The 24,646-nt window shown below is 36.8% G+C and overlaps 1 protein-coding gene across 5 annotated transcripts in view; it reads left to right on the plus strand.

Annotated features, from left to right (window-relative positions):
- The window catches only part of DIS3L2 (DIS3 like 3'-5' exoribonuclease 2), a 526,830-nt gene that overhangs the window by 176,861 nt on the left and 325,323 nt on the right, over window positions 1-24,646 (plus strand). For all 5 annotated transcript variants that reach the window (XR_013173119.1, XM_077155428.1, XM_077155431.1 and 2 more), the window contains exon 6: window positions 2,852-3,086. Coding sequence is in view for 4 of the 5 variants with exons in the window: in XM_077155428.1 (XP_077011543.1) it covers window positions 2,852-3,086 (235 nt within the window). In the remaining variant the exon portion in view is untranslated. The remainder of the gene's footprint in view (window positions 1-2,851; window positions 3,087-24,646) is intronic.

The raw sequence follows: 24,646 nt of genomic DNA on the forward strand, positions 1-24,646 counted from the left end.
TACTCTTAACCGATAGATGATGTGGAATGACTACCGAGTGCCTCATGTATCTTGTGATCTCATGATGATTCCCTACCTCCACCATTGCTTCTATTCTGTGTCTTAGGATCATAAAATAGAATGAAAATGTTTTTAAAATGCAGCATATTAATTTGCAGCACAATTTTGAATAACTCAGTGTAAGTGCTGTTCCCATTCTGCATTTTTTTTGTTTGTTTAGTAACCCAAAAATGAATCTAGTCTCTGGAACACAAATTCTTGAAAAATAGGTAATCTAAACCATGAGGAGTATCACGAAGTCAGAGCCGGGTTGGGTTTTCTTTTGTTTTTGTTTCCCTAGGTTGGTTTTTAAATGGGCTATGAAATTAATCTTTCTGTGCTCTGGTTATTTCCTTCCACTGATCTTCTCTTCTCCATTGACTTTTCCTTGAACTTTGTATACATGAGCCAAAGCATAATACTTTCTTTCTTAATAAGTAGGCAGGCAGTCTCATGGTGATTCAGAATTCCTATTATCTATATCTATTTATCTATGTTTTCACATGTATATTCATACATACATTGTGGGATAGTTAAGTCTTTGGATTTTATAGTCAGAATTCTGGTTCCTCTTTTAATATTTTCTCTAGGCATGTGGAAACCAAATTCTCTGTGAAATCATTAATGCTAAAAATAAATATAAAACAGAAACTAAAGGCCTGGGCCTTTTGCTTGGATCATTCCACCAGGCTACATTCTACCTGATAGGCTAGCTGTAGCATGTCAGGTGTTTTTGTTTGTCTGTTTTTTCCACCTGTCCTCACACCCCTCTCTCTTAAGGTGACGTGTGGATGATGAACTCATGTAAAAGAAATAATAAATCAGTGATCATGTTACAGCCTCTTTGCTTTAGACATAAGGGGCACATGCATATATCTCTTGCCTGTGCTTTGGGTTACTTGGACAATGCTCAAGTTTGTGTTACTTCTTTAAAAATGGTCAGGGGCATTTCTTCCTAAATATTACTGAATTTTCCAAGCACGTTTAAGGAAATTGAGTGTGTTTTCTGATTTTTGAGTTGATGGCAAATTCTTTTTCTTTCTCTTTCACTGCTTGCCAGGAAATTCTCTGAATTTGAATAATCTATTTGTGTTATGTTTGAAACCAGGACTTGTGTGGCAAAAGCCTACAGAAGAGATGTGGCTTTATAATCTTATTTTAATTAATGCTCCTAATTGTGGCTTTGCTTATATAGGAGGACTTTTTTGGAGACTCTGGCACAGCCAGTGGAACCTAAGAATTTGTTTACTTAAGAATCTATTCTTATGTTATAGCCTCATTGCAAATTAATATTTCCCTTTGATTTTCTGTGTTGCTATTATAATATTAACTGTCTGGGGATGGTTATGTTACTTGGAATCTGTGGCATTAAAATGTTTTAGGAAAGGTTTCTTTCAGTGACTTTTTCTGCCTGGTATAAGGTGACAGTCTTTCAATAAACATGATCTTTGTATGATATAAATACAACATTAATCTTTTTGGTTGAAGGCAGGCATGTATTTTGAGACTTCTAGTTTAAACTCTGAAAAGTATTACCTCGAGCAAATGTAACTGAACATAGAAACTACCAGAGAAGCTTATTCATTCATTCAGATCTCTCTTCAAATGTCACCTCCTCTGAGAGGCAACCCCTAATGAAATTGGTAAACTAGCCTTAACCTCTCTGTTATTCTACCCGTCTTTTCTGTCTGTATGTATGTCTGTCCCTCCCTCCTTCCTCCTTCTCTCCCTCCCTCTTTCTTTCTGCCTTTCTCCTTCCCTTCATTTTATGGCACTTACCACTACCTTCTGTTTGGCTTTTGTTTCTACTAGACCAGTGCTGGTGCCCTGAAAGGTATTCAGTAATGATTTTTTAATGAGGACATTGTCTGCCATTTGTCTCTCCTACTAAAGCACAGACCTCATGATGGTGGCTGGTATAGGACAGGCCTTCCAACATTTGTTTGAAAGAATGAAATGAATATGCAACCGTTTTATATTTTATATATGTATACGCATGCCAGTGATTACATTAAATTAGATGTTTAAAATTGCAGCTAGGTTTCTTTTCCTGAAGTAGTCTTTTAAAAGGATGTAGTATTCTAAGTAGCACCTACCACCTACAAAACCTATCTTTTTTGTTAATGTGGATGGGCAGATCTGCGTATAGGGTTGCCCTTTTCTTTCGGTGACTAAACAACAACTGCTGTATTTTAATACAGTATCTGTATTCATTGGAATCTGGATTATTTTCCCCATTTGCTTCAGTTTTATTGCTAGTGTAAATATCCATCTGTGTGCTATAAATACTGATTCCAGGCCTTAAAATACAGAATTAAGGATTTATATTTTTATGAGAACATTTTATAAACTCTAGTTCACACGAGAGTTTTTTCTTTTTCATCTTATGTTTTTGTGGTTTCCTTTGGAGATAGTAACATGCCATATTGAGTTCTTTTGTCATTCCTAACATACTGCTTATTCCTGTGTGATATGCCCCTATGAAGCAGCATGGTGCTGCTGATATGCAAGGCCTTTAGGGAAAGGATCTAAAAATCTGCTGAAAAAATGAAAAGTAGATATGGCGTTAATATGATACCAGACTCGGCATCTTGAAGAGCAGAGTTCCAACCTGGCATTGCTGAATAGCTCATCTTCCTAGGGTCATCAGTGTATCTGGAGAATAAAGATGCTTTTTTAAACTACAAGGTGAGTATCTGATGCTATCAGCTTCTGAATCTTCAGTTTTTTCCTTAGAGAAGAAAATTGAAAAAAAAAAACTCTGCCCTTTCCTTTTTCCAGTGAGTTAGCAAAACTTTTCTGGTTTCTTCAGGTAATTAAACCAGAGAGCAATGACAAAGAAACAGAAGCTGCCTATGAATCAGATATCCCTGAGGAGTTCTGCACACGCCAGCTCCCATCCCAGTCCCTAAAAGGCTATGATGGGAGTCCTGATGTCATTATAGAAGCTCAGTTTGGTGATGATGATTCAGAAGATGGACATGGTAATGCAGAAAATGTGCTGGCTGATGATGTTAAGAAACTTTCAGTTTGTGTTCAGGAAAAAGGTGAGTATTGGACTGACATTCTGTACATTCAGAAAACGACGTTTTAAGTATTACAGCTTCTCTCTATGCTACAGAATTAATCACGTGATACAATTAATACCTTTCTAACTTCTAACTTGTGACAGCTTTGTGGGGAGAGAAATTTTCGACTGATATGCTTCCAGTTGCTTGTTAGCAGAGGAGGTGAAAAAGATGCTGCGGGGGGTGGGGGTGGGGGTCAGCAGGCGCCATTGCTATGTGCCTCAGAGGGGTCTGAGTTGTGTTGATAGTTAATTTTGGAATTTCCTGCAATGAGCCCCATCCCACTCAGTGCTTGTTATAAAAGAAATTAAAACAGCTCTTTAAATCGTTTGAAAAAAGTACTTCATTTTACCTGGTCTTTGCTTAATTAAGTACATTTTGAAAGTGTTTCTGTCATTGGTGATGGGGCTGGATCATCCTAAATAGATCAGCTGATTCTAGATGTGCTTTGATTCTAAGCCTTTTTGAAAACCAATCTTATTCTTTCTGGTTGAAGTCTAAGCCTTGAGTCCTTTGGATACAGAAAGAAGCAATTGCAGATAAATGGACAATAAACTGTGACCAAGGACCCTAACTAAGCCACTCTGGGAAATCTAAGGGAAAGTGACAATTAAAATTAGAATACTTCAACTTAGAGATTTTTAAAGGGTTCCAAATAGAGCAGGTTTATTTTCCAGCCAAACTGATATATCTACTCTGAAATGGAAAAGATTGAGCCACAGTCACCTGGCTTAGGCAGGCTAGATAATGAGCTTTGTTATCAAAAAGAAGTTTCTGCAGGGTAAGACAATGGGTAATTGGAGCTGAAGGGTTACAGACTGTGCAACAGAACTAGATACAAAAACTCAAAAATGGACAGCACAATACTATCTAATTGTAATGTAATTATGTTAAAACACTGAATGAAGCTGCATCTGAGCTATAGTTTTTTGTTTGTTTGTTTGTTTGTGTTTTTTGTTTTTTTCCTTTTTTATATATTTTTTTAAATTTTTATTTTTTTCTCTATATTATCATTCTATATCTTTTTCTGTTGTTTTGCTAGTTCTTTTCCTAAATCGATGCAATTGTACTAAGAAATGATGATCACACATCTATGTGATGATATTAAGAATTACTGATTGCGTATGTAGAATGGAATGATTTCTAAATGTTGTGTTAGTTAATTTTTTTTTTTAATTAATAATAAAAAAAAAAAGGTTCTGGCATAGTTGCCATGAAAGACTAGAAAAAATGCCAGGAGATTACTAAGGGAGGGTGTTTGGCAGACATCCTGTCAGAGGGACTAGTGAGCACCCCTCACTGACATCCCACAGATGGCTGGAGGTGATTTCTGGAAGCCACTGCGTGAGGACCACCCTACTTCTCCACTGCTGACAAGAAGGTGATCTAGAGGAGAAAGCATTATGAAAACAAGTACTCTGTGGCTCCTTGGTGCTAAATGCTGCTTATTCAGAATGACTTCCAACTTCGAAATTCTTTTTGAACAAAGAGACTACTGCTACCTCAACTGTCCCATCAGTTATATTGGTCTGAGGATGTTCAGGCTCCAGTTATTTTTGTGGCCTGCTTAGACACTAATGGTTTCACCTTTCAGGGCCCAACCAACTCCATTTTGATGCTATTCCTTGAAATTTCACTCTTCAGATGTTTCTTCCTTCTTCCTTTAAAAATTGTAGAATACTGTGACCCTCTTCTTAAAGTGCCTTTGTAGTGTGAGAACAACATCAGCACTGTGAGTCATGTCTTTACTATGAAGAGAGAAGAAAATAACCAGGGCACTGAAGAGCCAAATCCTTCCTCAGCAAGATCACCAAGATACTCGACAAAACCAAGCAAAGAAATGCTTTAAAGCTAGTTGAGTAGTTGACCCAAGAACACTATGTGGAAACCTAGTTCTGGTGACTGGGATTGGCAGACCTCAGGAACCTCTTTTCCCTGGGCCCCAAGTTGGGGAGAGCACTCATTTGTGGTTGTTACAAATTCAAGGGCAAAGGAAATATTGATGGATAGAAGTGATGGCAGAATTGGTATCTAAAGGTGGATGTTAACAAATCACCCTGTCCTTTGGGAAATTCTGTGGCCAGATCTGCAATAGAATTTTGATTTGCTCTCTATTGTAATTCCATTCCCTCCCACTTACAAGCAAGTATCATTGAGTGCCTTACAAGTCAACTGTATGCATGTTTTCTCCTTGTTCTTTTCATTTCTTTCTGTCCTATTGTTATTTTTATTGCTTCCTTAGTATCCCTCACTGAGGAAGCAGCTTTAATCCTCCCTTCAGTATCTGGGACAGAGTTCTCTTTCCTCCTAGCTTCTAACTAGAGAGTTTGTGAAACCACATGGCTGTTTCTCATTTTTTGCCCTCTTGATATTTAGGAAAAATCACAATTTGCTCTTTTGAAAATCATGTTTTTTTTTTAAGGTTATTTCAACCAGCTTTTTTTGCTCAGGATAGTACAAAATCTGGTTACAGTTAGGGGTGGTAGGATTTTTTGCACCATTTTTGGTTTTGAAATTTATTGTTGAAATAGACCATAACCTTAAGAACATCATAAACTTTTCCTAAGACTTCTAGAAAGGTTCTTTGTGTTGAAATTGCAAATGGATTATTAATCCTAGTTCACGCTTGTGTTTAAAAGTGGTTTTTATGTTTTATTATTGTGTTTCTTTACCAAACACATGCTATATATTGCATGTGTACACATAAGACATCCCTGTTTATCCAGGAAACATTCATATTTTTATAATTTTTATAATAACCACCACTTTCTCTGGTAAGTGAGCAAATAGCCCCAGCCATCTGCGGCAAGTGGCTATCACTCATTCAGAGAGAGGTTTCTCTGGGCGTCTGAGACCCACAAAATAGCATCTCCTAGGAAGTTAGCATGAATCTGCATCATCCTCAGCCCCTGAGTGACTGAGTGAGGGGGCCAAACCTAGATTCCCATCTGAAGGTCCAGTCTCACAATCTCCTGAGTCTGAGACTGTGCTTCTTTACAAGTAGTAGTGTGGTCAGCATAGAAATCTGGCATTTGTTGGAGATGGGGAACAACTCATCTAAATTTTCATTGGTGTCAAATGCAAAACTGGCTTTAACAATGTTTAGGTAATGGTTGCTTAGCAAACTCCAAAGGATAAAGCAGGATGAAAATCATCATGGCCAAGTGATACGGTAGCTCTTCATCAGTGGGAGTTTTGAGAACAGTTTTGGCTTCATGAATCAGGTTATGATATACATTTCCTGCCTTGTATCCCGGCAGGCTCTGCCAGAGTTTTTTGTTTTTTTTTTTTTTTCTTTTCTTCAGTTTTTCTGTTCTGGAGATGAGTCTCTATCAGTATCCTGGTGAGTGAGCAAGGGTATGATGTATACAGTTGATCCTTTCATTTCTGTCTTCTATTTCCTGGTCAACTACAGTTGTTTTCTGAAGAGGAGACTTTACATAGGATCCTTACTCCCTTCTGAGATTTGAATCAATCCTTTCTACGACTTCTGGGGCCTGCCCAAGTCACCTTCAGGAAGTCAGAGAGAGCCTTTTCTTTTCTCACTTAAGATTGATCGGTTTCCAAATGAGTAAAAAATATGGGTAAAAAAATTAGTAATGGGGGAACAAAGGTTAAAATATATTGGGTAGATGGGAATACTAGTAGTCAATGAGAGGGAGTGGTAAGTATGAGATTTTTCTTTTTATTTCTTTTTCTGGAGTGATGCAAATGTTCTAAAAGATGATCATGGTGATAAATATACAACTATGTGATGGTATTGTGAGCCATTGAGTGTACACCATGTATGGAATGTTTGTATGTCAAGAATATTGTTTTGTCAATGAAATTATTTAAAGAAAAAAAAAAGACTGATCTGTTTCCAAGGACAGATGACCCTTTTAGCTCTAGGTTCCTTTAAATTCCTTTTCCTTGGATAGAAAGTAACTATATTCCCTTCTGATTTAGAAAAAGAACACCTATATGATTATTCTCATGTGACCGTTTGGGATAACAGAAACTCCAAGAACGGTTTCTTCAGACTGTCTGGAAAGCCTTGCTTTCTTTCTCAGAACTAAATTTTCATTTTTCCTTTTCTGCTAATGCTCAAGATTCTGAGATAAAGTCTTCCTATTGCTTTTGTTTCCCCGCTCGCCGCTGTGTATAATGATGATTGCTACAGCTAGAAGACAAATTAAATATATGACAGTTTCTCATCACCCACAGTTCTGGGACATCGTTTTGTGCCATATTTAAACATATGATTTTTTTAGGTAAAAACTTGTCCAGAGCTGTGTTAACAGAAGGATACAGCAAGAATTTTTGTTCTCTGTAGAGAGGATAGGCAACGTAGTCAGATCAGGTACAGATAGATGTAGATGTTTAAGGTCTGCAATGTTTTGAGAGCCAGAGCCTGTGCTGGGCCAGTCATTTCTCCCTGTAAAGCTCCTAAAAGAAATATATGGACAGAGGATAAAGCAAGGCAGAGGAGCAGTTCATTATTACTGAGGTTTTGGCACAAGCCAGAATGTTTATACCAGTCATCACTCCCACTAGCAGTGCATGAGGCTTCTTATATGTTCTCATCTCTGCCAGCAGTTGGGGTTATCCAGATTTCTTGTTTTTGTAACCTATTAATTTTTGTAAATTGCCTTTCATATCATGGCCATTGTTCTTTCAGCTTACTGTTCATTTGTTGATTTATAAAAATTTCTTATCTATTCTCTGTAATAATCCTTTTCCATTTTGGGCATTAGAAATATCTTCTTCCATTCTGTCATCTGTCTGTTAACTTTATGGTGTCTTTCAATGAACAGAAATCCTTAATTCTGATGTGATAAAGTTAATCATTTACCCTATGGGATTTTAAGTTTTTTTCCAGTTGCTAGGTCACAAAGATTATTTCATGTAATCTTCTATTACTTATTAACTTTACAGTTTTGCCTTTTGCCATTGGGTCTTTAATCAATATAGATGTTTAATCCATATCTACCCTTGCTGGTTGGAATCTAGTTTGATATGTCCATTTTCCCAGCACAGTCTTCTGAGCAGTCTATTCTTCTTCCATTGACTTTGCTGCTTCACTTATCTTTTATTAAGTTCCTAGGTATACATAGATCTTTTACTGAATTCTCTATTTCCATTTTCTATTTATCTGCTCTTGTGCTGCTATTTTTATCAAATATGATCTTGTATTATGTCCTTAAATATCTGATAGCCACCCGCATCTCATTTTTTACCTAAGTTGACCAAACTATTCTAGAACCATTATTATTCCATATAAATTATAGGGTAAATTTATTTTATTTTTCAAAAACTATCTGGATTTTGATTGGAATATACAGAATTTATAGATTATTTTGAGGAGAATTGATAGTTTTGTACTGTTAAATCATCCCATCTGAGAGATTGGATTGTGCTTCTTTTTCATATGCCCTTCAAAATCTCTTATTAGAGTTCTAGTGATTTCTTCGTAAAGGCTGCATGTGCACTTGGTTAAAATGAATGCTTATCATTTAAGTAGCAAAGAAAATTAGAATTGTAATATTTCTTATTATGATATGAATATTTTATTTTATTGTAATTTTCTAATTGGTACTTACTGATATAAAGAGGCTACTTTGCTGAGTCTTTTATTAAACTTAGTAATTTGTTTATTCTATGAAAATGATCATATTTGCATATGCTGACAGTTTTATCACTCACCTTTAAATCCTCAGGCTTCTTATTTCTTTTTCTTTCTAGTTGACATTTGCCATTATCTCCAGCACTATGTTGAATAGGTGGAAGTGGTGGGGATCATTTTTTATTTCATTCCTTATCTTAAAAGGGATGCATCTAAAGTTTATACATTATGATAATAGTCTTCAAATTAAAGAAGTTCCCTATTATTTCTGGTTTGCTAAAAGGTTCTATCATATATAAAGTACTGAATATTATGATGTTCATTCTTAAACGATTGAAATTATCATTTGATTTCTCTCCTCTTAAGTCTATTTTCTGATGTTGGACCATCCTTGCATTCCTGGGGTAAATCCCTAATGTGTTATTATTTTTTTAAGTTACACTCTTAGTAGATTCACATAACTAATAGTTTGTTTAGGATTTTTGTATCATATTAAAATTGAGTTATGATTTTCTTATTGTCATTATCTTATTTTTTAGAAGCAAGATTGAATTTGTCTCATGAAATGTCCTGGTCAGTTTTTAACCTTCTCCTGTTTTTTTACTTTTGTATAACATAAAAATTAACTGTTCCTTAAAATTTGGTAGAACTCATTGTAAAATTGTTTGCACCTGCTGTTTTTGGGGAGTTGTGATCTTTGACATTTTAATCTCTTTTATACTGATTAGTCTGTGAAGGTTTTCTCTTCTTGTGCCAAATTTTGGCACAGTCTTTTAGAAGTTTGTTCATTTCATCCATTCAAATTTATTAGCAAATATATATTCCTAATCTTTTATTATTTTAGAAAATCTCCTTTGTGCCTGTGCTTTTGCCTCCCTTTTCATTCTTCCTTTTGAGTCATCTCTCTTTTTTCTTCATAACTCTTGCTTGCCAAAGATCTATTTTACTAATCTTTTCAAAGAACAAGCTTTCTGGCTCTATTATCTTTTTCTATTTATTGCTAATGTCATTATTTTGTATGTCATTGGTATTTGACTTTATCTTTAATGTTTTATTTCTTATTTTGGGAGGAAGTTTGCTTTTTGCCCTTTTTCCAACTTTTGAGTTAAATGCTTTACTTATTACTTTTAAACTTCTTGTTCCCTGAGAAGTATATTTAAAGCTAAAAATGTTTCTTTAAATACTTTTTTAGCTGTATTCTACAGATTTTGACATAGCAGTACTTTTATTATTCAGTTCTAAATATTTATTTCCTTTATGATTGATTTTGTAACTGAGTGGGTTATTTAATATGATTATTTAATTTCTAATTTTTTGTTATTCTTTCATTGTTAATGTTCAGTTTTATTATATAAAATACAATATAATATGGTCAGCGAATAGAATCTATGCTATTATAGTTTATTGAGTTTCCTTTTCAGTCTATTACATGATCTGTATTACTAAATATTCCACATATCGTTTAAAAGAAAGATGTGTGTATGCATTGAAAAACTTAATACATAATTGTATGGCTCTTGTCTTTATAAGCTATTTATTTTTTGTACTTGGCTGTCAGTTTCTAAAGGAATGTTTAAAAATCTATAATTATTTCTTTTTCCTGCAGTCATGTCAATCATGGGTTGATATACTTTGAATTTGTGTCTTTATATACATATGTGTATAGTATAGATGTACCTAGATATATTTTGCATACATTATATCCATATATGTATTAGTTTGTAAATATTTTACACATACTAATAGCTCATGTTTATTATGTGTTAAACCCTGCCTAAACACTTAACATTTACTTACTTAATTACATTTTTAATATATTTTTATTGAGATATCATCATACACCATACAGTCCCTCCAAAGTATACAGTCAGTGGTTCACATTATCATCACTTAGTCTGTATTCATCATGGTGATCATTTTTAGAACATTTGCATTACTCCAGGAAAAGATATAAAAAGAAAAACCCCATACATCCCAGCCCCCTTGCCCCTCCTTCTTGTTGAGCACAAGGATTTAATCCTTGTTGTATTTACTTATTTAATCCTTACAGGACACCTACTATCTATTTCAGGAATGTTAGTAGTATCGTTCTCAAGAATATCGGTAGTTACTTTTCCAAAGGCACAGAAAAGTCACATAGTTAATCTGTACACTTTGGAATCCCCCGGTAGTTTTTTAAAAATATCAATACCTTGATTCCACCCTAGAGATTCTGATCCTGGTTGATCTGAGAAGGGGCTAAGCATTGGTATTTTTAAAAAGCTCTTTAGAGACACAGGGATTCTACTCTGCAGCCAGTACTGAGCCACTATAAAACCAGTCCTAGGCTTATCCTCTTAACAGTTACGCTACAGCTCTCCTCAAAAATACTAGTACACACAGCACAGGTTAAGCATTTCAAGGTAGTTCAACCTCAGTGTAATAGTTGATTTAGTCAAGAATTATCAATTGATACTAAAACCATTGAGTGGAAGGTTTTTGGGGACTAGGATCGTCTCATGGACATAAAGTATCATGCCACAATTGACTTACTAATTATTAACAACAGGGAAAATGTCTTTTGTAGTGGCATAGTTGGTGGTTACCACTTTAACCAATGGGATGCACTATGAATTCTCCTCATCTGTAAAGTATTCATGCCAAATATTTCACCTAAATCAAACCTGTTTTCCCTAACTGTGAATATCGGAAATATTGAAACAAGTTAAATGATATCATGGAAGAAATAATAAGATGAATCCAGTATATGGGATAATCTGCGAGACATGGATTTTTCTAGCATGCATTTTTCAAAACTAGTACATGTCATGTAAAACAGAAACAAAAAAAGACATAGGGGAGGGTCCTAATTGAGGGTGGAGTGAGAAGCTTCAGGGTTTCATCCCCTCAAGAAAGTTTTGAACAATCAGCAAGAATTGGTAGAAATATCTTTCTCAGAGCTCCAGAAAACAATGAAAGACTTGCAGAGACAGGGCGAATGCTGAATCAGGAAAAGCCTACTTAAAATCAAAAGGATGTTGTGGCCCTCGCTGGTTCCTTCCCCACCCCTCACTGGATCTCTGTACCCAGTTTTGGAGGGAGCAGGGGTAAACCTCCTGCACATACTGGTAGTATGTATGCCTGACACATATCTGACTGATATTTAATCCTAATTCCCTTAGGTACCCTGAGGATAACAGCATGGGTAAAATGGGGAAAATTCCCTTAGGTACCCTGAGGGAATAAACCGAATCCTCCTCGCAGGTTTGCTATCCCATATTTTGCCCTTTGTGTAAATGGCAACTCTAGGAACTCTCCTAGAGAATGCTGTGGGAAAACAGTCAAGTTGTGGCTGTCCAGGGCAAGGGATTGTTGGCTGTATGTAGGGCATACAGTGCAGGGCTTGGAACTGTGAGGAAACTGTTTCCTAGGGGAGAGGGGATATTTGTATCTGTGTAAATAGGGCCATTCTTAGGGTAACATGTGCATGCTCAAGACAAGAAGCATGCACAGAAAGGATCATGGAAGACCCTATGCTTTGACCAGGAGCCATTCTCTAAACACTTATGGATAAGACTTGAAAGAGAGTACTTGCACAGGCCAATCTGCAAAGAATGATAAAGGTTCTTCTTTTCTCCTCCTTTTCTTTCAAGGGCATTCAAGCATTCAAGGACAACTCTGTCATAACACAAAATGGCTAAAAGATTAAGGAACAGATTCCACAGAGTCTAAATTCCAGTTATAACACATTAAAATATCAAAATGTCCACGTTCAACATAAGGTTCAAAACATACAAGGAAACAGGAAGCAGTGGCCCATCCAAAGTAGAAGATAAAAATATTAGAAAACAGTAGAAACCACTGATGAAGACCTGGGACATACCAAACACAGACTTTAAGAAATGGCCCTAAATATGCTCAAAGAGCTAAAGGAAATCAGGAAAACAATAGATGATCATAGTATCAGTAGAGAAATGGAAATTATGAAAAGGAACCAAACAGAGTTGAAGACCATAGTAACAGAAATTAAAAATTTCCTCAAGGGGGTTCAACAGCAGATTGTAGCTGGAAAAGAATCAGTGAACTTGAAGATAATACAATTGAAATAATTCAATCTGAGGAGCAGAAAGAACAATGAAGAAAAGTGAACAGAGCTTGAAGAACCTATGGGATCCCATCAAGCATACTAATATATGCATTGTGGGAGTCCCAGGAGGAGAAGACAGAAAGGGGCAAAAAGAATATTCAACAGAAATAGTGTCTGAAAACTTCCCAAATTTAATGAAAGAAGTAAACATACAAATGCAAGATGATTAGTGAACTCTGAATAGGATAAACCCAGATAGACTCACACTGCACCATGTTATAATCAGACTGTTGAATGCCAGAGATAAAGAGAGAATTCTGAAAGCCACAAGACAGAAGCAATGTATTAAATACAAGGGAGCCTCAATAAAAGTAAGTGTCGATTTCTCACTGGAAATCATGGAGGCAAGAAGGGAGTGGGATGGCATATTGAAAAAATGCTGAAAGCAAGAAAATTGCCAACCCAGAATACTATTATCTGGAAAAACTGTCTTTCAAAAAAAATGAGGGAGAGATTAAGACATTCTCAGATAAACAACAGCTGAGGGAGTTTATCACTTCTTGACAAGAGATGCTTAAGACAGTTCTGCAGGTTGAAGAAGAGGACAGTAGATTGAAGCCTCATAAAGAAATAAAGATCTCTGGTGAGGATAACAGCATGGGTAAAAACAAATGCAGGACTACTGTGGTTTTGGTTTTTTAACTCCACTTTTTACTTCCTACAGTATCTAAAGGCAAATGCATAAAATGTAACGATAAGCCATTGGTTTTGGACTCAATGTATAAACGAGTAATTTGTGACAACTATATAAAGTTGGCCAGGATAGAGGGTTATAGTAACATTGTTTGTATATATTGTTGAAGTTGAGTTGGTATCAAAACAAATAAGAGTGTTGATTTAGGATCCTAAATTTAAGTTTCATGATAACTGCAAAGGAAATTTCAGAGAAGATGCAAGCTCAAAGAGAGAGAAATTAGAGTGCAGGTTGCCATGGGTGGGGAACAAGGAGAATTAATGCACTCTTTAATGCATGATGGGTGTAGGGTTTTGTTTGGGGAGATGGGAAGGTTTTAATAATGGAAAGTGGTGAGGGTACTGCAACACTGTGAATGTGATTAATCCCTTGAGAGTGGTTAAATGGGAAAGTTTATATTATATATATGTTCCAACAAAAAAAAAAAGGAGAGGGAGAAAGAGAAACTGAATGACAAGAAAGGAAAAAAAGATGCAAAGGGACATTTTTGGGACATATGAAAAATCGTAACATAGACTGTGAGCTTTATAGCAGTGTTCAGCTTCTTGAACTGGATAACTGCGCTTAAGGTATTTACATAAGTAAATATCCTTGATCTGAAGAAATGTACCTGGCAGTAGTAAGGGTTCATGGAACATGACCCATACAACCTAAATTCAAATGTTCAGAAAATGAATTGCTAGATAGACAGACAGGTGGTAGATAGATAGATGGATTGATAGGAAGATAGATAGAATGATATGACAAATGCGTCGGAAAGTTAAAATTGTTGGATCTGGGTATCTAGGGAATGGGTAGGGGTATGTTAGCGTTTTCTATATTGGTTTTGTAAAATTTACAACTGTTTTGTACCTTTGAAATTTTTTCAAAATAAAAGGTTAAAAACCAAACCAGAAAACATAGGGTACTTTTGTAGAGGAAGAGGTACGAAGGAGATATCACAAGAAAATAATGTGTAAACGTTTATTAGATCCTAAAGTGGGAAAAAAATTTGATAACAGCAATTGGGAAAATTAAATTTAGACTGAATGAATATTAGATGACATACTGTATTACTGTTCATTTTCTTAGTTATGATAATGATAGTAGATTACATAGAAGAGTGTGCTCATTCTTAGGAGAGCCTGGCTAAAGTGCATAGGGAAAAGTGTCCTAATATCTTTAACTTATTTTCCGTGGTTCAGCAAATAATTCCATGAAATTGTGTGTGTGTGTATGTGTGTGTGTGTAAAGAAAGAGAGAGTAAATACAGCGAAATGTTAACATTTGGTGAAACAGTGAGTGTTCATAATATCATTCTTTCAACTTCTCAGTAGATTAAAAAATCTTTAAGATAAAAAGTTGGGTGAAAGGTGCCACATGAAATACTGAGAGCAAAGAATGACTGTGTTCAGCAGTTTGGGGGTGGATTTCAAGAGCTGCATTTGTCATCCTTAGTCTGTGGCTCCAAAGTACTCTGGAGCGTAAGATGATTACTGGTCATTGTTAAAAACAAGCACACTTAGGTCTGCTATTTTCAGTTGAGTAGGTTTTCTGTTAAATAATCTTACTCACATAATCAAACTTTATTCCCCATTAAAAATATCAGTATATCACACAAGGATTTAATAAAGAAAGTAATAAATGTTTTTCTTGGGAAAAGTTAACAAAGCCTTTAATATTTTTTCAAAAATGATAGTTTTTATGAACATACTGCATAAGTCAAAGAGAATGAGACCATAGCATGCTATAACATTATTTTGTCACAAAAACTATACAAAAATTTTTCTAGTCTTTATTTCTAAATAATATGTACTTGCATTACCAACCTAAAATTTGTTATATAAAATAATTTTCCCTTGATGGTCTATGCAATTTGGCCCCTAAATGAATTTACTTTGTCTTTTTTTTTTTTTTTAGTATAAAATATACTCAGATATCTTGTGCTTTCTGTTTCTTAGCCCTAGCACTGAGCAGGTACTCAATCAGTGATAGCCTGGGACGATAAAAAGAGCAGTGGCATAAGGTAGAATAAGGTACTAGGTTGGAGTTTCCGCTCTGCTTCTGAAATAAGGGAGTTGGGCAAAATAATGTTCCTTGTAGCTAAAGAGTTCTATGATTAAATATATTTTTCGTTAATGTTAAGCTTTAGTCAGAGAGGCTGAGATGAGTCATGGACAGAAATGGTTTGAGGTTTCATCCATCGGCACCTGTTCTGCCTCTTAATGTTGTCACAGCCTATGCCACTTACCTCTGCCCTTTTTTTATTCATTCACTCAGCATTTATGCAATGAGTGTGATGCTTTGAATGCTCTGCTGGGACCATCCACCAACCTTACCCACTCATTCATCCATCCTTCCTTCCCTCCAATATATATTTACCAAGAGCCTGCCAAGTAGTAGGCATTTTATGTGGTCCTCTGTTTCCACCGCCTGTTGAGCTCTTCAGGAGGTACTTCTCTGCAGATGCCTATTGCTCTTCTTTCCCTTCTTCTTTTCCTCTCAGCTGACTCCAGAGCTTCTTTGTTTGGCTATGGGAAAGTTAATACTACTGACTATAGCAATTTATATGAATTGCTTGCCATTATGTCATACTTCCTCATTTTATAGTGATTCTTGTTATTACCTTTGTATCATATAATCTCTACTGTTAGTTTTTATTAAAATATGTGCACCCAATATCCCTGCTGCCTTGCTCACAGGAGCACAGTAGCTCTGAGATTGATGGTCTTACAGTTCCCCTGTTATCCTCTTGGCTTGCTTGGGCTTAGGAGCATTTGAGCTGCAGACACAGTGTGTTAGATCAGCCTTTATGTTCTGCATGTTCATCTTTTCACCAGAGACTCTCTCTCCTTTAACAGGTATGATTTGTGAGGCAGAATCACTGCCTTGCATAAAAAATAGTTTGCAGCCTTTGTGAAGTATTTTGCGGTCCATACTTACTGTGGACAAGAACGGTGTTCATGGGTTAGGGCACTTCACAGATTCCATTTTGTCATATGGAATGCTTTTTTTTTTTTTTCTTGTATTTTATAATTTCTGTACCTGTTGAATTTATTTTAATATATATAATATATATACACCATGTAATCATCCAACGTGTACAATCAGTGGTTCACAATATCATCATATAGCTGTGCATTATCATCACAATTAACTTTTTTCTTTTCTGTGAAAAATAACATATATACAAACAAGCAGTAGATTTCAAAGCACATCACAACAGTTAGATGTAGAACAGATTTCAGAGTTTGCTATGGGTTGCAATTCCACAATTTTAGGTTTTTACTCCTAGCTACTCTAAGATACTAGAGACTAAAAGAAATATCCCTACCTTCTCTGTATAATTCCACCATCACCTTTGATCTTTCTCCTGCTCTTTAGGGGTATTTGGGCTATGCCCATTCTAACTTCTTCATGTTGAAGGGGGCTGTCGATAATATGGAATAAGGGGATGAAACTGGTTGATGTTCTGGGGAGGCCGGCTCCTCTGCATTTCAGAACTTATCTGGTCCAGGGATCCATCTGGTGGTTGTAGGTTTCTAGAAAGTTACCCTAGTGCATGGAACCTTTGTAGAATCTTATATAATACCCTAGGTGTTCTTTAGAATTGGCAGGAATGGCTTTGGTTGGGGGTTGGCACGTTATGGTAGGTAGTAATGTCTGATGGAAGCTTGCGTAAGACTGACCCCCAGAGTAGCTGCTCAACTCTAATTGAACTCTGTCTACCACTGACACCTTATTTGTTACATGTCTTTTCCCCCTTTTGGTCAGGATGATATTGTTGATCCCATGGTACCAGGGCCAGGCTTATCCCTGGGAGTCCTCTCCCACACTATCAGGGAGACTTTCACCCCTGGATGTCATGTCCCACGTGATTTTGCCTCTTTCTAATTTTGTACCTCTTAGTTTATTTATTACCTTGGCTTATTGGTCCTGGCTTTAAGAATGGTCTTAGATCATAGTGGGGGGAGGGTAATGATTTTATTTGCAGAGTCGGGCTTAGAGAGAAAGAATCCACATCTGAGCAACAAAAGAGGTCCTCTGGAAGTAACTCTTAGGTATACCTATAGGTAGGCTAAGCTTCTCCGCTATGTACATAAGCTTCACAAATGAAAGCCTCAAGATCAAGGGCTTAGCTATTGATTTGAGTGTTCCCTAATGTTTGACACAGTATCCGGGGTTTACCCTGTGGTAAAGTTTAATAGTTCCATGATTTTTCTCCCATCCATTAGGGGACTTTGCCAATACTTTTTGATTATCTGCTTAACGTACTCTGGGTACATTAGTAGGTAACGTACTTAGTAAGCTTTCATTACCAGAGGTCTTTTGAGCCTTTTAAAAGGGTCTCAGACCACACTTGGAGAACTGCTGGTTTAAACTATTAAACTTGATAGTTGGGGCTTGATTTAATTATTCTTTACTATTAGAAAATCCAGCACGTTTCAGTTCAGTAACAATTCAGTAAATGGTTACTGAAGTTTTTTCCCTTGTTTTTTCCTGTGGTGTGCTAATTGTCATAATTCAGGGTAAGCTTCATTGCCTCAGTCCTTTTGCCCAATGTGAGGTCTTTTGTTTTGGGTGTGTGGATGTGGTCTATATTGCTATTTTGACTATAGTCTGGGTCTCTGTACATCTTGATTTATCAAACCTATAAATTCACAATGTGAGTGTTAAAGTCCTAGATCCTCTTAGTATGTTATATACTTTATAAGTAGCATTTTTTGGGTACTTTTTGTATTAGGAAAAACTTGAGGATTTTGTATTTTTGGAGTATTAATTTTAAAGGAAAATTTTTTAGCATTTTCTCACAGGTTATTGTTAATATATAAAAAAGCTAACACACTTATTTTTTATTACTGGATACCTTAATGAATGCTCCTGTTATTTCTGGTAATTTATAATTGGTAGTTTTTATTTTCTAGGTTTAAAATAATTTTATCTACCAGTATGATTTTTGCCTCTTCCTAATTTTGTACCTCTTAGTTTATTTATTACCTTGGCTTATTGGTCCTGGCTTTAAGAATGGTCTCAGATCAGAGTGGGGATTTTCTTGTCCTGGGCTTTCATGTGAATGTTTGCAGTGTCCCCCTCAAGTGCAATGCTCATTCCTGACTTGAAACTGCGTTAACCAAGTGTCGTCTTTCCTTTTTACTCAAAATTTCTATTGGGAATGGATATTGATTTTTATTCATGTGTTTTTTGAGACTCTTTCAAGATGCTATTTTCCCCTTTTACTTATTAATATAATGACATATAATATGAATATGTTTCCCTCATATGACCATGACCCTAATTTGGTCATGATTTATAACATTTTTCAATATATAACTCAATTCTTTTTGCTAATAATTTATTTGATATTTTTATTCATAATAAGTGAGATTGGTCTATAGTTTTTTTATTGAGCTGTCTTTGTTGTGTTTTAGAATCAAATTCTGTTAACATTGTAGAAAGAGTTGGAAGGGTCTTTGCTTTTTTCACTGTTTGAAGTACTTAGTTAAAATAGCACTAGGGTGGTGCAATGGTGGCTCAGCAGCACATTTCTTGCCTGCCATGCTGGAGACCCAGGTTTGATTCCCCGTGCCTGCCCCCCCAGAAAAAAAAATTGCACTGAGAGTGATCAAGTATTCTCAATGATTGAAGCATTTAAAGAATTCATACTTGAAACAGGGGCTGGGGCTTTTTTACCTCGTAACTTTCTCAAACTCTAATGATTACTGATTTCTTTAGGGCTTCTGCCTCTTCTTTTCCAAGCAAATCATACATTTAGCCACATATTCTAGTGTATTAGAAGTGTCACAAAGTTTTTTCAATTGTTTAATTTCCTCTCCATCTGTGATCATAACCCCTTTCAGATTGCCCCTCATTTATTACACTAGCTGGTGACTTTTCTATTTAAGTTTTAATAGAAATGCATTTCTACTGTTTTTATGTATTGAAAGTAACTAATTTCTGCTTCTACCTTTTCTTACTTTGGGCTTTCTTTTAGACATGCTTAATCTGAGGTAGTCATGTGTAATTGGAAATGCGTATTGAAGTTCATGACAGAGGTTTGGACTGGAAATATAGTTTAAGAAGTCAAATTGATGTGTAGTTGGTTTCTTGAAAAACCTCTACATTCTAAGAGGTCCTTCAAAGGACTGTTGATGAACTGAGGCCCACAAGTTCTGTTCTCCTGCCACCTGGGTTCCTCTCCTTGAAATTAATAAATATCGTATATCTAACTGTCCCCTAACAAATCTCTATAACCAACAGAAACTCCTGAGGATTTTTTTAAACGGGATTTTTTTGTGTGTTATTAAATACATGGTTACTAGAAAGGGTTAAACAAACAGGAAATCATGATGAATTATAAGAAATCTTGAAGTAATAATTAAATATCTGTTCTTTATTGAAGTATAGATTAAGCTTGCCAGCTCTTTCTTGGGCTTGTGCTTTTTACTTCCTCCTCTTCCCATTTTTTACATGGTCATCCCTACCTACTTATCTTTGACATATCGGTAAGCCCAGGGAGCTTGAGTTTCACATTTTTCTAACATTACAAATAATTTGTTTTGTGGAATATACTCTGCCCACTCCACCCCTTTCAGTTCCTTGGAATAGATATGTCATCAGCCTTCTTGTTTGCACTTTTAGGGCAAAATTATTGGGATAGAAATTTAAATAAAAGGAATAATCTATCAGGAACACTGTTCATACTGTTACCTGGAAATAGCGATTCCCAGGCCTCTAGCTGTTAGGTCGGGGGGGAACAGGGAAGGGAACTGTAACTTGAGCTGTGGAGGCTGTGTTGCCCCTCCCATGTCTTCCCGAACAAATGAACCACCCCTTCCGGATGACATGACTTTCAGAACTAATGAACCACCCCTTCCGGACGTCACCTGACCTCCATCCTTAAAAGCTGCCTGTGCTCAGACTCATCTCCTTCCTTCAGAGATGCATGAAGGAACTGTCACAGGTAGCAGTCAACCAAATGCTCGTGCATCATGACCACTGCCTACCCTCCTCACCAGAGTTCTATAACTAACCTCCTCCCTCTCCTGACCATGACAACCCCAGCCTATCACCCCACGTTGCCCCAGCACAGCAGGAAGTAGCCAGAAGAATCATGACGCCCTGTTATCACAAAAAGGCTGGAATGTTAGGTTGGGGAATGGGGAAGGGCACTGCAACTTGAGCTGAGGAGGCTGTGTCGCCCCTCCCAACATGTCTTCCAGAACAAATGAACCGCCCCTTCTGGATGACATGACTTTCGGAACTAATGAACCGCCCCTTCCGGACGTCACCTGACCTCCATCCTTAAAAGCTGCCCGCGCGTGGACTCACCTCCCTCCATCTTGGGTTCAGTTAGCTCTGCGGGAGCGCAGAAATAAACCCGCCCACTTTAACTTTCCTGGTCTACATTCCTTTTTCTCACCCTTTTGCCTCCTAAACCTGTCACTAGCATGTGAGTCACTCTGTGGATGTCCTCTTCTCAGAAAAGGAGGGTCTCCAGAGTCACCTGCCTAGGTTCCTCTTAGCACCCTGAATATGGCACTCATGGTCCTCTTGCTGATTGCATTCTCTCAGCTTTATACTTGATTCCCTGGATTAGTCAGTTACCTATTTTTCTTTGACTAACAGATACTGAAAAAGTAAGAATAACTTCTATGTGTATTGGTCATTTTCTCCTTATTTCCTGTCCCTTGCTCACTAGATTCTAGCCACCCTTGGTTTTCTTCTCAGTTCATCCACTGATCCCTCTCTGGTACTTTCCAGGTCAGGCCTGGCCATCCTAGTGACAAGGATTGGGCTCAAGGGTCATATCTGTTTGCAGGTGTAATATACCGACTAGAAATCATAAAATTCTGGACCTGGACAGGCCATGCACTCCAGTGTTTCTCAACAGATCCTGCTTTACCCCTGGAGGCTCTTAGTGGGGCACTTGACACCATTTACAAGTATTGTGCAACACTGTTTGAAAATGGTAAATTTGCTTACTGTAAGCCCAACTTACTTTACTTCTGATTTGAGTAATACCAGCCTGCCATGGTAACATTGACTGTTCTTACTGATCAGAAGCTCTGATTAGCAATATGTTTTTATTCAAAAGAAAAGGAAAGAAGATTAATTATTGATAAAAGTTAAGTTACTAAGAATATTTCATAGGTAAGGTTCATGGGCAAAAATAATTTTTAAAAATATGCTGTTAAAAAAACAACAAAACAGTGTGATTAAAAGATAAGAAACAACTGATCTAGTTCATCCCTTTTGTTTTACAGACAAGGAAACTGAGGCTCAGAGAAGTTACTTGATTTGTCCAGTGTTCCAAAGGAAGTTAGTGAGTTCGTGAAAGAAAAATATCTTATACCTATAATTGCAACAGGCAGTTTCTGTCAACAGGTCATATTTCTTTAAAGAGCAAATCTTGCTAGATGAGTTTAATTTATTTCTTTAAAAATGTATTGGGAATTGTTGGTTGAATACCTGGTGTCTGTTTCTCCCCTTCCCCTACTCAGAGTTACACAGACCTTCATCTGGTCATCTGCTCCTTCCCCACATATCTCTTTGGGAAGTACAACTGCAAGGGCAAATCTTAGTTGCCTTATATCAGCGCTGTCCAGTAGAACTTTGTGCAGTGATTAAAATGTCTGTATCTTTATTGACCATTTCTTTAGCCACTGGCCATATGTGGCTGTTTGAGCACTTGAAATGTGACAAGTACAACCAAGAAGGTGAATTTTTAAATGTATTTAATTCTAATTAATTATATTTTAAATTGCTGCATGTGGTTAGTGGCTATCAAATTGGACAATGCCTTTTTATACCATTCAACACATACCCTTCCTTTCCCCATAGACACATATCCTAAGCAGCCTAGTTAGGTGAATCCTACTTGGAATTCTAGGATATCAGTAGCTTCCTGATGAATGTGAACAAGGAACCAATAGCCCTAATTGCTAATGCTAACTTTCCTATGAATTGCTAAGTATTGTGGATAGAAGATTGGAGACCCAGAAAAAAATCTGAGTTCCTAAGACCATTAGTGAACTCTGGATCAACTGACCCTGAAACCTTCCCTCTCTAGACTTGAAATTACATGGGCCAAAGAGTCACCTTGAGGTGGATTTTCTGTTATTTCAACCAAAAGCAACCAAGCAGCTTCATGTTTTTTTTTTTTTTAAGGCTTTTGAGTCTCTTATGAGCATTCTCATGACAAATTGTGTAACTGAAGGAGAAGGATGTGGTAAAAGTTTTGCGAACCTGGATTTTGGCTACTTACTTGCAGTGTGAGCTTGGACAAATCACCTTTTTTCTCTGGTCCCAAGTGCTTTCATTTTTAAATGGTATTATACTATTTTACATCTCTAAGAACAGGGGCCAAAGTGGTATCATGCACATGCCAAGCGTTATGCTACTTTTTGGAAGAACAAAAATGAATAAAAAGTAAAATCTAGGTTCTTGTCCTTGAGAAGCTCTTCGTCTATGATAAGAGGGTCCTGTATCTTCCCTGCCCTAGACCCCCTTCAGTGGGCATTGCCCCTCCTAACGTGGTAAATATATCCTGCCTTTGTCCCTGCCTCTGCCCCTGTACCTTGGTTGGACTATGAATGGACTCTTTCTTTTTAACTTTTTTTATTGTATAGTATAACATATATACAAAGCAAAGAAATAAAAAAGCAATACTTTTCAAAGCACTCTTCAAAAAGTGGTTACAGATAGATCCCTGTGTTTGTCATGGGCTGCCATACAATCCTCTCATATTTGTCCTTCTAGCTGCTCCAGAATATAGGAGGCTAGAGAGCTTAAATACTTTTTTATCATCACAATCGATTTTTTTTCCTTCTTTTTTGTGAACAATAACGTATATACAAAAAAGCTGTAAATTTCAAAGCACAGCACCGCAATTAGTTTTGGAACATATTTCAGACTTTGACATGGGTTACAGTTTCACAATTTTCGGTTTTTACTTCTAGCTGCTCTAAAATACTGGAGACTAAAAGAGATATCAATGTAATGATTCAGCATTCATTTTCATTTGTTAAATCCTATCTTTGATGTATAATTCCACCATTACCTTTGATCTTTCCATATGTGAATGGACTCTTGATTCAAGGAGAAACAACATATGACTGGCTAATTACTAGTTAGGTTTTTTTCTCTACAACATGAGTGCTCTGGAGCAGAAATATCACATGGAGTCACAAGGACTATTAGGGAACAAAGACTGCTGGTAACCACCGACAATGACACCTAGAGAAGGAACAATTTGCGGGGAGAGGGACAGGCTAAGTGGAGGATGGAGAAAGAGGGAGAGAGAAAAGAGAGACTGAATATGTGCCCTGAGCCCTGAAGGATGAGTATTGGTTTGCCAGGTGAAAGAAGGCGAAGAATATTCTTGAAATGAACAGAGGCACAAAGGTGGATGGTAGATAGGGTAATTCCTACAAGTGGGAATAGTATAGGTTGCGTGGTGTGATATCTGGACAGGAAGCTAGAAAAACAGGCTATGGCAAGCTTTTGCAGTTATCTGTGCCTGCTAAGAGATTGGGTAGGGAGAGTCATCCAATGTTGTAAAGGAAGGAGACTGTTAGTAAGAGGGAGAAATTGGGATATGGCAGGGACCAGTTAAGACTAGGGATGGTAGAAGACCTTCTGAGAGCATAGCAGCTGGAATGCAGAAGAAGGGATAGATTAGTGAGACATTTCAGAACTGAAATTTGCAGAGTTTAATGGCTGATTAGATATAGGATTTAAGATAGTGGAGTTTCAAGGATGAGATTAGCTTGGTTTCTAGTTTAGCATCTGTGAGGGTGCTGGCATTCTTAAATGAGAAAATGAGACCCAGGGTCAGAAGGGCTATGAGTTTAGGTTCTCATTATATGTTGAATTTGAATTACCTGGGAGACATTCAGGTAGTGATATCCAGCAGGCAATTGGAAATAGACTCAGAGGAGGAATGGTTTGAATTATAGATCTGAGCATTTTCGGTTGAGCTATGGAAAATTGAGATTTATCAGTAGACAGACCACTATTGGACTTACCTGAAGTGGTCATTGTCTTGTAAAACCAGGGCAGACACTGGTAGTTACAGAAAACTCAGGGGCAGGGGTGGGAAGTTGGGAAGTAACTCTGGTAAAGATTGAAAACTT

This window comes from Tamandua tetradactyla, chromosome 3 (genome assembly GCF_023851605.1).
Source record: "Tamandua tetradactyla isolate mTamTet1 chromosome 3, mTamTet1.pri, whole genome shotgun sequence".
NCBI lineage: Eukaryota > Metazoa > Chordata > Mammalia > Pilosa > Myrmecophagidae > Tamandua > Tamandua tetradactyla.